The 17,380-nt window shown below is 36.0% G+C and overlaps 1 protein-coding gene across 3 annotated transcripts in view; it reads right to left on the reverse strand.

The window, feature by feature from the left end:
- Positions 1–340: 340 nt before the first annotated feature.
- The window catches only part of STRN3 (striatin 3), a 67,555-nt gene continuing 50,515 nt past the window's right edge, over positions 341–17,380 (reverse strand). For all 3 annotated transcript variants that reach the window (XM_075503081.1, XM_075503082.1, XM_075503083.1), the window contains 8 exons: positions 11,107–11,282; positions 10,927–10,974; positions 8,410–8,531; positions 6,562–6,729; positions 6,158–6,298; positions 4,640–4,747; positions 2,162–2,248; positions 341–2,039 (listed from right to left, as the gene is read on the reverse strand). In XM_075503081.1, the coding sequence (XP_075359196.1) occupies positions 1,870–2,039; positions 2,162–2,248; positions 4,640–4,747; positions 6,158–6,298; positions 6,562–6,729; positions 8,410–8,531; positions 10,927–10,974; positions 11,107–11,282 (1,020 nt within the window). In that variant the 3' untranslated portion in view covers positions 341–1,869. The remainder of the gene's footprint in view (positions 2,040–2,161; positions 2,249–4,639; positions 4,748–6,157; positions 6,299–6,561; positions 6,730–8,409; positions 8,532–10,926; positions 10,975–11,106; positions 11,283–17,380) is intronic.

A 17,380-nucleotide genomic window follows, 5' to 3' on the forward strand; every position in this document is an offset into this window, starting at 1 on the left:
GGCTCCTACATCACTTGAGAATCACTTCATATACAGACATAGTGAAAAACCGTGTGATTATCATCTTATAAAGGCTCTAAGAATACACTAGCAATTTCCAATTTGTTCCTGTAAAAATCTTTACAAATACTGTGGAAACATGTTCTTATATGTGGGTACTGCTCCTTGAAACTGAACAGTTGGTCGACATCCAGACAACTATTACAATTTTCCAAAAGCAAAGCAGCTTATAAGCATAATAAACAAATGGTCATTTTGCTAAAATTTAGACCTAATTTAGTAATTTGTAGAATGACACTTTCAAACTGTGCAACACAAAATAATGTAGCCAACAGTAACATACAGGTACACCATTTAATATTTATTATATGCATTTTATATACATTATTTTTCAACAGCTGTACTTTTGCTATGTGGTACAATCTTAAAAATTTGCTGATTCATAGTTTGTAAAACAGAAACCTTACAAAACTCATCAAAACTCGCAAACTGATCAGAAAAGTTTTGTGGAAGACTAGAAAAAATACTTTATTGTATTAATCATGCATTACACAAACAAAATCTTTAGTTACACCATAAACTGAAGCACATCTGAAAAAAAAATAAAAGCAAGGGAATAACTAGTCAAAACACAGCAGATTTATGAATCTTGAATCAACTACTTTTGTATTCTATTTGAAACGCAAATAAAAATATTTTTCACTCCAAAAGTTCTGAAACAAGATTGTTTTTTGGAATCAACTCCACTCCAGGTACTTAACCAGAGGAAAAAGAAATTCTTGGTTTGCAACTTTAGAATTATCAAATGTCCCATTTTCTCATCTATTTTAGACTGTTCAAAGAGTGCCATAATAGATATACAGGGCCCTTTAACACACTACATAAAAGGATATAAGACCAACAAAAAGTGAAATAAATAACAATAGGCCATTAGCAAGATGGGTAATCCTTGATAAATAAACTCGTAAATACAGTAAGATGTACAAAATATCACATAGTGATAGGATGCCAAGATTAATTTTTTTTTTTTTAAGAGTTCATTCGGGGGTGTTAACCCCTCTGTGTTTCATTTGAACACATTTTACAGTCCTTTATTTATGAAGACAGTTATGCGATGATGATGAATTAGCATCCTTATGCAAGGACTTAGCTGAGCTGTATTAGGCAAAAGAAGGGAAGAGTGTGGTTACACAGCAGCGGGTCAGTGAGATCTCTGTGTTTTAGGGTTCTATAATGCAGAAAAACATTATCAATACAATCTTGAGCACTGTTGTGACAGGCTAAATATATAAAAAGACTTATAAAAACTAGAATTTTATCCAAACATTTTGTGCAACTAATGCTAAAATATTTTAAGTTAAATTTCCTTTTCTTTAAAGCAAAATAAAAGTTTAAAAGGGGAATCTGTGGCATTCAACTGATAAACAGAAGATTACTAAGAGATGAAAAGAAAGCTACTCTTGGAGCTCACTTCCCCCCACAAGAGCACCACATTCCTAACCCTAAGGCAGCACACAGAGTCCAAAACAAAAGTCTTTTGTAAGATCAGACTCCACGTTTGCTTAAAGACACCTAAAGAACAGACATACGCTCAGTTCATATCCAGTCAAGGCTACAAATACTGGTTTTCTTTTTTGTGTTTCTCCCCACCCCCCCAAATACAGTAATTTTACAGTTAAATGAATGAGCCTGACATTGTTCAAGATGTGGTGACTTTTCACCAACTTATACCTGCCCCACATAAGAGCCTTCACCCAGGCAGATCAGATGTAGTGTCTTATTGGTAACCTTATTATTGATGGCAGTGACGCATTCCCTCTTTTTTGTCCAAACAGACCTGCTGTTATGACGCAGGTTTGTTCTGCTATGTCACACAAATACTTTGGCAAGGGCATCAGCTCCTGCACTGGCAATATATGCTTTCGATGGATGAAATGCTACATCGTAAATTGATTCATCCAGCTTTTTCCTATGAGCTGTTATTTCTTGCACACATGTTTTGCTGTCCAAATTCCATAACCTAATGGAACAATCATGGCCTGTTTAGGGAAAAAAAAAAAAAAAAAGAAAAAGAAAAAAGACAAAGTTAGATTTGTCAAACACTGAAGTGCATCACAAATGCAAAATTTATAGAGCATACAGAATATGAAAAAACCCTTACTTCCAGACATTAAATAGATTCCATTAGGATCTACAGCTAGACTTGTGACAGCATCCAAGTGAGCAACCATAGAATGGATCATTTTACCTAAAAGCAAAATAAACAGTGAATTTTCTATGAAGTATTGTTCCTCTTAAAAATAACATTCCCATTAACTGCAATATAGAATAATATATTTATTTAGATTCCAATAATATCTGAATGATACAACTGTATTAGAAATTATTACGTTTCAACTGCAGACTCTTGTATAAGCATATGGGTAAGTGACACACAACTCTCAAAAAGGCATTCCCATTATAAGCACTCTTTTTAGCCATCTGGCATCTTTACTGGTAGCAATGACAACGAAGAACAATCCTAAAAGGACTGGGTGAGAACCTCAATTTTTAGTCCCTTAAATGTCCTAATACCTGCCCCAGTAGGACAAAGTGTCAACAACGCTTTGTAAAAAGAGACGTCCTGAGACATACCAAAGGTCCATCATCTAACTCTGTCATTGCTAGGAGAGAGGCTATTGGTGATAGCCAGGGAATAAGATAAAAACAAGGCAACTATAAGTGATACTTGCCAAGAATACTCTCCAGCTTCTAATAATTAACTGTTCAGTTAGGTCACAAACCAGAGGTATTATCTCTGCATTCAGCCACTCTTAATGCATTTCTTTTCAGTGGCCTCCATTCCTGGACTCTTAATAGCATCTTTTAGCATCTCATGATGCTTTTTGGAAGGAGTTCCAAAATGTTTAACTGCACATTGTAAGAACAACCACCTCTGTTTTGAATCTGTCACCTGCTGGGGGTCATCAACTGAACCTTAGATCATGTATTGGAAAAGACAGCAAATAAATTCTTGTAAGACCATGACTAACATGAAGAAGGTATATCATCTTTGCCCAGTTGTCTGTCTTCCTGAAGAATCTCAGTCTATTTAGTTTCTAAGATTCTTCTTCAAGAAGCTAAAAACTACTGAATCATCTTTTTAACGATTCTCTGAAACATTTTAATTTGGCTATATCCCTTTTGAGATAAGGGAGACTGGAGTAACACAAAGTAGGCATGCAGATACACCCAGTATTCATACAAAGGTATTAACAATGATTCTTTTTGTTGTTTATTCCTTTCCTTCCTCCTAACATTAATTTTGCTGTTCTGACTGCTAAGCACTGAACTGACATTTTCATCCAATCTCTTCTTATACATCCGAGGTCTTACCTCGAGTAAAAACAGTCAGCCCAGTGATTATTATTTTATATTATAAAGTTTGTTTTTCCTTACATGCATCATTTCACATTTATGCACATGGAATTTAATTTGCCTGCTCTTAAGTCTATTAAGATCTTCAGGTCTTCCTCATCAGCCTTCATCTTTAATACCTGAATTAATGAATGTCAGTAAACTGTCAGCATACTGTCCCCTGTCCAGACAATCCATATTATGTTGAACTATTGCTGTTCAACATAATATTGCTGTTCAATATATAATTACCAAGTCCTCCAGGACTTGGTAATTTTTTATTTCACAAAATGACCATTTACTTCTACCTTCTGTTTCCTGTCTTTGACCCAATTATTTGTTCATGCAAGATTTTTCTCCCTATTCTACATCTTTGTTTCTTTAAAGCAATACATTTTAATTTCAGGACAATCACTGCAACACATTTAATGACCACAATTCAAATACATACATTCATGGCAGGTGAGAAGGGGAAAAAATGTCTTAGCTTTTTGCTTTTAAAAACAAAAAACGCAAGAACAGCACCCCTCACCCCACCCAAACCAAACACACTTAAAACAGGTGTTTTGCACATGTGCTTACTTTAAGTCAGCTTACATTGATTTTTTTTTTTTCTTCCAACTTTGGTAGGATAACATGCAGGAAGTGACTGATAATTTGATGAACAGGAAATTTATGTTCATTCTTACAATTATTCCAACCGTTTTGTCATGACAGACTGTGCAGTTTTTCCCCATACCCTTCTTTCCCTTCTTTTTTCCAGATCCTTTTCTGTTTTGTAAACTTAATCAGCAACTTAAGTATAACACAGGATTCTATTACTACAATGACTTCAGGGCTATTTCTTGCCCTAATAGGTACTAAGCAATGTTCCTTACTACTGAGAGTTGAAAAACGTAACTGATATATGCTTAGAGTTAAAAGCATGGAAATGATGAAGACAGGAAGAAAATAGCAGACATATTCTATAAATTAGCAAAGCGTTAACTTAAGAGGACCTTCTTGTCCCTTGCAATTATCTCTGCCTGTTTTAAGAGAGTATTTTCTGACTGAAGCCACAATTGCAACAGATATTACTATTTCATAGAAAAAGTACTGAAGAGGTTTAATCTTACTAATACCAAAAGTTCTCTTGTGTAAAACTGCATCACTAGTAAGTTTTCTACAAATGGATTCTCCCTATGTCCATCCAGATTTACTTTAAACATATTCATACATACAAGTTAGGTTCTCTTAACCTTACCCGTTTTGTTGTCAAAAAATTTGATGTGTCTATCTTCATGTGCTGTAATAGTTACAGGAAGCGTGGGATGACTTACTACCTTGTTAATATGATTATTTGATTGTACACCTGAAAATTAAAAAAAAAAATTCACCTGCCTTAAAGAAAGGATTAAAGTTAAAATGAGAATATTTTAGCATTACACTTTAGCTTCCTATATTAACTAATATTATATAAATAACATTTTAGGCAGAGCATCAATGAATCTCCTAAGAAATAAATAATAGCTTCTTGCTTTACAGGATGGGGCTAAGCCAGGTATACTCTGGCTAATGTACTGTAAGGTTAAAGCTGTACAAGTGGTTTATACACATGAAAGATTCTTGATAGAGCTAGCTAACAAACCAAGCAAGTACTGCAGGGCAGCACTAGCCAAATAGAAACAAACTGTGGCATCCATAATCCGTGTTTAGCACACACCTCTTATACCTCCATATCAAAAAAGATTTAGCTGGCGGGCGGGGGAGAGATAGAATCTGAGTAACTGAAGTCAGCCTAACCTATTAGAGTCTGTCGGATATATTTATGTCTTATTTCAACTTAAAGAAACAATTAATGGTTTAGAATCTCTTTAGAAGTTTAGAATACTCTTTAAAAAAAACCATTTTCTTATCTTGATATGCCAGTGTTTTAAGGCTTGTTCCCTTCATTTCTGTGCTTAATTTTTGTTGATTCCATTTAAGATTCTCTCTTCAAACCAGGAAAGGTATTTCTCCAATTTGTGATGTTCCTTCTCACTGTCAATGCCAGTTTTTGCACACACTACCTAGAATATAGCTTTTACAGAGTTTTGTAACCTGTGTTGAAGTCTTCATATAAGCTACTTAATACCATAACTATAATCACTAAGTAAACTGGACTACTTGGAGGGGAGAAACAAATTCTCCCCTTGCATTATTCTTTTAGATCTCATTTCAAAGAAAGGAATGACCCAAAACTGGAGGTTTTCCTTATGGAACACTTTCATAGGTTCAAGAAGAGAAGGCTCCTCTGTCTAGAGTTTCATCAGATACATACAATTCTTCAAGAGCTACATCTTTGTAGCACCTTATTTGTAGCAACAGGATTTCTAATACTAAAGTTCCACAGGAGAGAGTGTTTAATCACAACCCGTGCAGAATTCTACACTGAACTAATACTCTGCTTAATTCACTTATTTATCTTAATATCCTCCATGTCAAGGCTATATAATGAAAACTGTGTTTTCATATGCAATTCAGACAGCTAAATCTTGAGAAGTCTTAGCTTAGAGAACAAAAACTGTTGCTTTCACTGTCAAATCACTGTCGATTCCACTTTCAAATCCTGCTAATCCACAATCTTTTCCATCGTGTCTGTTCCAAGCATCTTTAAGCATCTAACCAACTTTCAAACTGCATGATGCAGGAGAGAAGCAAAACTTTTTCATTTAATTCACCATATAATAAAACTTGGTACCTCATCTAAGATGGATATTTTATACAGAAGAGCTTTACTTACCAGGTTCTATTTGTGATGAAAGCATTACCACTGACTGGGATGTTTCTAAATCATAGATGACTGTGCTGCCAGTGTTAAAAGATGCCACCATATGAGCAGGGTCACAACCTATAAAGTCAACTGATGTAGGTATTCCATGCTCTAGAAAGAAAAAATTGTCTTTAGAAAGAATGAAACACTTTTAAAATTCTTGACAGTTTAAACATTTAGTTTGTTTCATACTCATACTTTAAAGAAGAAATTCGCTCCCTTCTTTAGGAGTAATGCTACAGCACCAGGATTACTTTGTTAAAAGATCTTTTCCCTTTAGTCCTGTAACCTAGTTTTGATAAATGGAGAAAATGAGCCTGGACGCATCATCAGCTGCCTCATAACAGATTTTCAAAACCACTGCAAAAACTTACCTTTCTCTCCATTGTAAGTGCAAATACAGGGCATTTTTTCTGGTGGGTTCCATAATCTAATAGTGCCATCTGCTGAACAAGATAGTAAGTGATTCTTTACACCGCTGTAAGCAAGACCCCAGACTGCATCTGTGTGAGCAATTAATGTGCCAGCTAGAACGTTTGGCTCTGGAAAAAACAAAAGTTCAGAAATGAAACCTTTTCAGTGAAGAAACGTTAAATAAGTATTTCTTGTACCTCAATATAAATTAAATTCCACATAAAACTGTCATATATCCCCCCAGCCCTTCCTGTTTAAGCAACAACTAGAATATTACACAGGAGGTAATTTTGCACAACCACTGCCAGCTTTCTCAAAAAAAAACCAAACAAAAAAAACCCCCCACACCCCACCCACCAAAAAAGAAAAACAAACAAACAAACAACCCCACCAAACCAAACTAACCAACCCACCCCCACAAACAACTATGTCCCTTTTTCCAGAATGATACACGCTTGTTACCATCTCCTCTCTGAGTCACTTGCTTCTTCCCTCCAAATTCACCATCTTAAAAATGCTCGGTCACAGCCCTTCCTCTGTGCAACGTGCAAAAACACCTAACAAAATCAGCTTTCCACTGAAACACTGATGCCTAATGCTCTTTTTACTCAGCGTACTCTGCTGACACAGGGGCATGCTCTAAAACTCTCAAGCACCCTAATAATTAAAACAAGATTATTTCTGTAGTGGAACAAGTAAACACATTCTTATTTTCTTCTCCCTGATGCTTTATAGTTGCCTTTTATATGTTTTTAATCTATTCTCTACCAGGCTTTGAGTAGAGAAGTGAGAGAAAAAGATAAATGGGAAGGAATAAAGCCAGATAAATCACTAAAATTCAGTTTTGCAGGAAATTAAAAACAAGTTGGTCTTGCAACCCAAAACCCTGCTAACAAGCTTCAGGGAGGAAAAGCATCCTATTAGAGCTCTCTCTTTTAAAAATAACTTTGTCAGTTGAGTAGAGATGGTTCTGTCTGAGGCCCATGAAAATTATACCAACAATCCTACCTGCATGAACAAATCAGACCATTTTTAGTGATTAGACTATATTGAATAAATTTGTAGCAGAGGCACACAATTTGAGCTATATATTGGTTTTAAGGGACAGGGTGTAGCGGTCTTCCTAAATTGGTGCAAGACAGAACTGCTTCCCATCCCTCCCCATCTCACTGCCACAGATTATGCAGCCTGAGTGTTGTATTAGCTCACTCATTACATTGACACAAGGGAGAAAGGAAGAAATCTTGACTTTGTCTCATTCAAACTTCAGTCAATCATGGAACCACACCCTTAGAGTTACACTAAACACAAAATGCTGGTCACCACCAATGGCAGGAGAGTGACATGCAGTTTTCCAAGCAGTTGTCAGCTCTTTAATTTTAGAGACATCGGTTATGGGAACTGAGGTGCAAATCAGAAACATGGGACATAGAATTTGAGTACACTTATCTTAGTTTTCTAAGAATTTCCTATGAAAACAAATAAATAATAATTCAAAAATTTGGAATTTTGGTTCAAAGTAGTAAGCATGCTTCTTAAAAAATAAGAGTTATGATTAAATTTTTCTTTACTGTTTAAACCTTAGAAATTGCCAGTCGTCCTATTACAGTTCTATACAAAGCATGTCACCAAGGCAAGTGGGAATAAATAATTAATGTTTACCACAAACAAGAAATTGAAAACACACAATTTAGTCGATAAATGGCAGTTACATTTCACAAAAGCTCTAGAAAACAGATTAGCATCAAGCAGAAAATTAACGTTGGAGACAATCATCATGAGTTGTTTATCTTTTAAAAGGTACTTACCATAGGTATCATATGGATCCACGTTAGGGCTAGGCATGTTCCACCACTGGATGGTTGCATCAATACCACCACTGAAACACTGTTCTCCATTGGAACTAATTGCCAATGACAATACAGGTCCACTATTGGGAGACAGAGAAAAAGAAGTTTATTGATACCGCCTACAGGACAGAAGTGAAAATTAGCCATCTACTTAAAAAAAAAAAAAAATTGGATTGGATTAAGTAGTTAAAAAAATTCAAACTCTAAAGAAACAATTATCTTAAAACATTTTTTTAGGTCTCAACAAGTGATACCAACCTGTATTAAAATATTCATAACAAATTAACTAAAACTATCCAAATTCAAGCAATTCAAAGAACATAATCTTATTTCTCAGAAGCAACAGTAACTAAACCTACAAACACTAAGTTTTTACAGTGCATCTATGCCAATCTAATAGCTAGCTGTGCTGAAAGAGGTGGTTATAGCCACCCCACCCCACCCCCAACTATTTTCTCACCCTATTTTAGGAACTGAGAGTAACCTATGCCACAGTAAACTGGTTCAGAAAAATTATCCCAGAAAGAGTACTTTTTGGCCACAGTTAGACTTTTACTGGTTTAACTTCATCAACCTGTTTGCTGTGATATCAGACAAGCACAAGCTGTAGCCCAAAGGAAGCAGCAGGTCTACTCCTTTGGACACACTACTAAGTCAGGTTTAACTGTATTATAAAACCATATCCCCTAGACGCCTGGCTCATTTGATGGGCCACGCTCAGGATATAAGGAGTTCACTGGTTGTTTAAGTGCCGATGAGCAAACTAGAATTACATATTTGAAGATGGTGAAAAGGAAGACTATTGGTTGAATCCACCTATGTGTTTGGCAAAGTGAAGAATGAAACTGGGCTGAAAGGGAATGTTGCTCAAAGCCTGCCTGAGGGGAAAAATAGTAAAATTACTTTGTAGCCAGTCTCACTGGAAGTCACAGGGTAGAGATCAGTTCTGTATCAAAACTTCCCCAAACCCTACCTTTTGGTATTCAGTAACAAAAGCCCAAATAATAGCCCAAATTTAGACAGAGAAAGAGATCTGAAGGGGAGTTCAATTGGCCAGTGACCCTCTATCACTCAAAAGAACACTTAAGAACACAAAAGAACACTTGTATTTAAACATAAGGACAAATAAGTCACCCAGCCCTAGGGAAGAGTGTTTTATGCTTTAGCTAATAAGCGCAAAAAAATGACATTACATTCTATCAAGTAAGTGGCTTAAGGGAAGGAGGAGGGTGACGATAGCATGTGTAGATTTCCTAATATAAACTACTGATTTTTGTTTTGTTTTGTTGTTCGAGGCCAGCACAGGAAGTGTTATCCACTTCCATGCTTATCAAAGAGCTCTTGTGAAGCTTACCTGCTAAATGGGTTGGAGACTGGACCTTTAGTTATATAAACAAAGTACACTCAAACTACTGTGACTGGCTACACATTGCACATTTTTGTCTTGCCTTCTTATGGGAAGGAAGCAGAATTCAAAATTAGCAACTGAAACTCAGGCAGTAATAACGCAGTTAATGCGAGCTGAAAAATCACTAGGGGTTTTACAAGTCCCAGCTCAACTTGCAAGTTTTAGTGACATTGTTTAATTCAGGTTAGCTCACTGTCACCATCTGACACAACAAAGATCTTTCCTTGTTTCAGACTAGTTTGTGCAATCTGCTTTCCCAAGATCTTGGGCTGGACTGCAATCAGAAATGAGAATATTTGTTATGGTGTGTAATGAACCACCATTTGCACACAAAGCAGGCAAACTTGAGATGGGAAACGAGGAAGCCTGGGTTGACATTGCAAGAGAACTGACTGTAGCTATCAGAAATTTATTCAGGTATTAATCAACTTTTTGATTACAACAATTATCTCACTGATTTTCAAGTTCCCCCAGACCCGAGAGGCATATGTGTGAATTAATACCCATGCCCTATCTACTACTTTGGTCTATCCTGGCAATGAAATTTTATTTCTTATTCTTGTCCAAACCCCTAAAAAAAAAAATCAGAACCCTCCTAGTCACTTGCTCAATCTGATTTTTCACTCATTGAATCCACATCCAATGGGTTGGGGTTTGTTTTTTTTGGTCCTGATGACTGCATCTGTACTTTTAATTTCTCAGACTTGTATCTGAAGATACTAGGTAAGACTAACAAATTCTACCTTATTTATCTTCTTCACATATTACATATAAAATCCACAGTCCAAGACATGGGCATGATTCAGGTGTTTTCATTGTCATCTTCGACAGTCTCTGCTTTCCATTGCAACTAATCACACTTGCCATGTCCTGTTGTTCTTGTTTTATCATGGACTGTGCAATTCATGACAGGGACTCAGTATTTACCTGTTTTTACAAAGTATAACAGACCTTGTCTATATGATGTAAAAATAGAATACATTTGTGACTTTTAAACTGAAGTGTCTTATGAATCCATGAGATAACGACAATACATTTATCAAGCATTAATTATGTCAAACACTTACATGTGGGCCCTAAATGTGTAGATGGGTTCTACATCTAAAGAGGCACTCCTGAAAGAGAAAGGAAGAGTTATTACACTACATGAAATCTCTACTGAAAAACTCTGAAGACATTTAAGAGTTTAATCAATTTCAAAGGCATTTAAAACACAATTGATGTTTTATAAAAACCCATATACTTGCTTTTTGGCAGGAACCGTTTTCTGCAAATTCCAAAGTTTTAGAGTATGGTCCTCAGAGGCTGTAACCAGCACAGGCTCTACAGGATGAAAAGCTAATGCCCGCACTCCATCAAAATGACTGCGTAGCGTATACTTAGGGTTCCATGTCTTTCGGAAGGCATCTTTATTAGCTGGCAGCTTAAAAAAAGAAAAGGAAAGGAGTAATTTTATCTTGGGTTTAAAAACATATATAATATATATCTTTCCGTATTTTAGGAAAACATGCTATTTTTGATTCAGCTAATATATATTCAATCTTAAGTTTACATTTATCTATTAATCTGTCTATATGCGTCTAACTCCCTCTCTGGCATGCAAGGTAGTCCGCAAAATTTTCTACTGTAATAGTTTCTTTTGCACCAGAGTGGAATGGAGTACAATGCTGAATACACAGACAAGCCACCTTGATTTTCAAAAACTGGTTTTAATCCTTTTGTGCAATGATACTTTAATTCTTCTTCCCTGAAGAAAAATAAAGGTCTCATTGCTTATCATGTTCTCTGCACCCAAGGAAGAGATTACAACTGTCAAAAGCTCATTTATCACTTAAACACAATAAAAATGAGCTTCAGGTCCCTAGTGAGCGATCTTCCTCAGATGAGTAACTTGACTGAGAATGACAGGAAACATACGTAATTCTTGAATACTTCTACACGTGAAGGTATGTGCACAGAAATAGGTAATCCAAATTTCAATACACACTTGTCATGATTTTAAATGTAACATTACATATAAATAGTTTTTAAAATCTTTAATGAGTTTTAAATATATTTGTAAGACAATAACTTAGTTACTACGTGAAGCAATATACACAAACTTTATGTTTATATATTGTGAACATCTGATTCATACTCTTAACCTATAGACTAAAATACAAAAGTTAGGCTAAGATACAAAAGTTACAGCTGCTTAATATTAATTATAGGTAACTCAGAAAAGTTACCAGAAAACCGCAAACTCTTCTAGTGACTGCAAGAGACTAATTCAGAGCTTTGAATACAATTTATATTATGCAGAGAGTACACTCTTAAAAGACTATATCCCACTTGTCCTAAGCCTCCATCATAAGGAGAAATACATGTGCAGGTACTTCTCTTTTCCTCTCAAGAAATTACAAAGGGAGTTTAGAAAACTTACTTTAGTTAGATGACCAAAATTAGCAAAGTAAGAACAAATGGAAACTAGTTCTATCCTCTGCCTGACACACTATTCACCATGTAATTGTTGAAGCATGTTTCTCAACTGTAGGCCAGAATCTCTCCATAACCCAAGATACTTTCAGCAATGCTATTAAGAGATTAAAATCTCCCATAGCCAATAAAGTCTTAGTACCTTATATCTGTCAGGAATGAAAATAAAAATCAGATCATAACGTAATAACATATACTGTAGTAAGTATTCTTGGACCAAATCTATATCCTGGACTGCATTACCACTATTCAAACTAAATTTGATTCTATCTAATCAAAACAAATAGAAAGGCTCAGACAAGAAAATTTACCGTTCTGAGTTACAGATGTGCAGACATTTGCTTTTCCCTTATATTAATGTAAATTTCTGGCCTAAGTGCAAACTATGCCAAATTCAGATCAAGCAACAGAAAGTCGTTATACCAGACATGTAACGCAGATTTTAATTTTTTTTAATACCATCCAACAAATACATTTCATAACAAAGCATTTTGTTTCCCATCTTCCTACTTCAGAGTATACTGAATACCACAATATTTTTATTGAGGTTTAAGTTATTTAGCACCACACTGCATATTATATACAAGCTTCATAAAAAGAATAATCTTTTGTTTCAGGGAACAGAGTGGAATTCTGGAGTTCTGCATTAAACTTGATAGACTTCAGCCTGAACTGCATATTTATTCACCTCCCTGAATCTAAAGTGTATAAGAGAAGGAAAAAAAAAGAAGGATGAAAATGGTATTTTTCCAGCAGAGTCCCTCGATATTTTTAATCCTCATTATGTAATGTATTCATCCACCTGGCTAACTCATGTTGCCTCATGCACTTGTGGTGATCTGGGACTTAGAGAAATTAAAGCCAAACATTTGAAATACCAATGATTAATTTTAGCACATGTTGTTATGTCCCAGATTAGACAGAAGGCCTTGATTCTTTGGGTGCGACGTGCATCCACACCACACTGATTTGTATTACAGTTGTGATGAAGAGTCATTCAAGAAAACCAAGACTGAATACAGTGGTCCTTATTTTTCAAAAAAAGCAAGAGTTGATTAAATATTTTTTGTTGAAATGGCTGTTGCAACGGTAATTTTGTTCTCAGCAGTTCTGAGGAGTCTGCTATAACGCAAGGTACAGAATTTACAGAAGTTACGAAAAACAAGGTACATTTCCTACCTTAACTATAGCTTTAAAGCCTTATTTTTTTAAAAACAGACTTGAATATCTTGGTTCTTTTAGAAGACACCACGTACACCTTCCTAGAAATCTAGTTGTATATAAGCCAATTTTTTTCCGTTTAATTCTTTTTCCCCATCCATGTTTCTAATGAATCTTGACATCCTTACTGCAAGAGTAAGAGAACAATGGACACATCTTTAAAAAAAAGAGATCCTTCCAACCTTGAAGAAAAAAGCTAACCAGTAGTTATTTAAAAAAAAAAATACACCTCGGAAAAACACAGTCAAGGACTTGGAAAAGGGATTTGCTTATTACAAAGGATGAATATAAGGCACAAAATGGGCCAAAGGTACAATGGAAAAGAAGTAAAATGTGACACTGTATATCAATGTTCTAAAGTGGGACATCTCAAAAGCCTCTCAACACAGAAGGCAGGGACACACTGCCCCATTGAGTCTTAATGTTCTACTGTAAATGCCAAAAGATAAAGAAAGGCATGAGAAGACTGACTATGGAACTATACAGATTCACTAGCTCCTTCCCCCTTTTTCCCTAAACTTTGGTGGACTTTACTAAACAGGACCACGAGGGGTCAGCTGAATCCTTGATCCTAGTCCCCTGTCAGCAAACAGCCACAGGAGTAGATACTTAGAATAGTAGGGTCTACCAAAACCAAGAGTAGTTGTTCCCCACCCGAAACCACCCACCAACACCCAAACAAAAATTCTATCTAGGTAAGGAGGCACAAAACACTTCAGCACAAAACCTCCTTAAACTTAGAGCACAATAAAAAACATACAAACCATACACCACAAGAAATTGCTAAACATATTAGAGGAGCAATCAGAATTGGAAATGCCTGCTTTATAATACTTGCTCAATATAACCTAATAAAAATCCCTTTTTGCCTTCATTTTGTTTGTCTGTATGGGAACACAAGCAAGCAACCTATTAATTCTGCCTTGTAAACCACCAGCAAACCAGACTGAAAGAAACTGTACCTGAGCTAAACAAAAAACAAACACACACAACACCAGGGAAGGAAGCTCTTCCTTGCCCCTGCAGTCAACAGAATCCTTACAGCACAGCAAGGAGACATGTATTTCCCTATCTCAATCAACTACTCACCTACAGCAAACAGGAATTAGAAAGCAATAATTCGTAACTGTACTCAGAGTCTTTTAATGTTTTAATGTTATTTTTTTCTTGAGAATGTTGTGACTGATTGGAGATTTCCAAATTTAGATGCTCTGGTAAACAAGGACTTTCCATTTTGCAGCCAGTCCTACAGCAGAAAACCACCACCATCCTGTGCAGCTATGGAATCCAAGAATATAGAAATGGGAGCATTTGATTTGGTAATAATATTACTCCCTCAGGGTACAAACAAATACATGGACTGAGGTAAATATAAAGAACTAGATATAAAAAGAGACATGACTTGAGATGACTGTACCGTATCTACTACTTAGATGACTAGTCTTGTGGACAACTTGTGCACTAAATCATTCACACACAGAAAAATTTTCAGCTATAGTTGAAATTCTTAAGACTTAAAACTTAATCCCCATCGTGTCCACATATCCTCTCCTTTTTGAAATACAACACTCATCAAGGAGTGATACATGAAAGCTAGTGGAACCCTGTTGTGGCTTTATTTATTCATGCACTATAACGGCTCACACAAGCTATTTGAAGAGCATGGACCTACTGGGAGCAAAAGGCAAGAACTGGGAATATTAAGTGTTTTGGGGTGTTTTTGTTGTTTTCTTAAACATTAACTTAGCTTAACATTATCTGCTTATCTGGAGATTTACTGGAAAAGGAGGTGGCTTCAGTTAAGTCCACAGAGGCACAAGGTCAAGATGTCCTGCAAGTCCTGTATTACAGGTACAAGATAAGACATCGTCTTATTGTACTGCAGATCCACAGTTATGTGGAAACAACTTCAGAAATTAAGAACTATCAAGGAATTTTTAACCTACAGGAACACTGTGATGGAGAACTAATAGCATCTGAATTTCAGTCTCTTCAGATCCACAACAGGACAGAGATTCCCTTCTTAAATAAAAATATCAAAAAAATCCTTTCCATCTGTGTTATATGGTACTTCAAGTTTATCTTTTCTGACACACAAAGAAGTCAGAAGCCACCACACATTTTTCAGATATGCTTTAAAGGACAGCAGATATGCTAAGAGCACTGGGAAAAGAGGACTGGATAGGAAGCAGGAAAACCAAGTGACAATTATCGTCAATCACTTCTCACTCCTATTTGGTGAATGATCCAGTAAGAAAGCAAAAACTTACTTCTATCTTTTGTCTCCTGTATCAGTCAGATATTAAGGCATGAGATAACCTCTCTCCACACACCTTCCAAACCCAGCTGTAATTAGAGAGCCTCTAAAAAAGGGTGTCAATGAGAAAATTTTGAAAATCCAACTACACTGAAGCAGTAAGATTATCTTCATCTACAGGATCACCGACACCTTCAAACCTTCAACGAATTTGTGAGGTTCTGCCTTCTGCTGCAAATTCCTTATTAGCTCAGGCAGTATTTCATACTTGTGTATTCATCACCTCTATTCTCTGCTTTAAGTTTCCCAAGAGCAAAGGCAACTCCGAGTTCTATTCTGCATTGCTCTTTGCACAATAAAAACCTGTATTGTCAGGTTTGTCACAAGTACCACAGATTCTCCTGAAAGTTTCATCAGTTGGTGTCAATTATATTATTTGTTGTAATGCTCCCAGAGTTTGTCTTGGCTCACCTGTAAATACTCCTCCTTCTTGGAATAAGCAAAATGGCTACATACTGTTTTATGAAGACACTGTACTTCACAAAAGAGAATAATATATTGCAAAGTCACAATGTTGCAGTCAAGCATGACATTTTCCTCAAAACCAATCTTGCTTCTGAAAGTCTCTCACAGGCCATCCTCTACAGACCAACTCTCCCTACACGACTAGAGTTCTTGAAGGAGACACCACAAATTCCTCCCTTTACATCAAAAACATTCTTGCAAACTCTTTAGCATAGAAAGAAATATGGCATATTTTTGCCATTATGGCATCAGAACATATTAATGATTGCATTATTTTGATCTAAGACACTTCTAGCTCAGCATCAGCCTCTGACAGGAGCTAAAAACAACCAAAAATGCCTAAGAAAAAGTACAAGAATAGTGATGATGCTTCTCACTGTTCTTCCAGACTGCTATCATTTCAGCCCAGGAACTTCTTGTTCCTTTTATGTATATAGTAATTCTCAATGGAGACCTACCTGGAAAACAACAGATAATAATGATCTATAATAGAGATATGGAGCATTCTTCTGCTACTGGAGTTGTACAGATACTGGAATTTATACTATTAATTGTGATTGATAATCATTCTCATGACATTAAAAATAGCCAACCAAGAATGGAGCCATGCAAAATACAGTATTACAGACCAACCCTAAGGGTCACCATACTAATTAGTCCATTCATTAACTGTCCAGCGTACAGGCTGACTTGGGATTTTGGTGGGCAGAAGAGGAAAGAAGGGTGCTTAAGAAATATTTTAGATTTTTAAAAGATAAAAGAATCAGAAAATTCTGTGGTTACAAACATGTGCCTGAAGAACCAAATGTTGTCACGTAACCTTTATAAATTTAATGACGGGCAAGTGTGACCCACCAGACCTCGACACTCCAAAGTTCTGAACTCGGAAATAGGACAGACATAGAATGCAATGCAACTGCAAAAAGCAATTTGTGATCTAATCTCACAACTGTAGCTGCCTCACTACTGAAAGTATACCATTTAGTTTTTTGATGCCTCATATTTACTGTCAGTAAAAATGGGAATAACACTTAAAGAAAACA

Source organism: Mycteria americana, chromosome 5 (assembly GCF_035582795.1).
Source record: "Mycteria americana isolate JAX WOST 10 ecotype Jacksonville Zoo and Gardens chromosome 5, USCA_MyAme_1.0, whole genome shotgun sequence".
NCBI lineage: Eukaryota > Metazoa > Chordata > Aves > Ciconiiformes > Ciconiidae > Mycteria > Mycteria americana.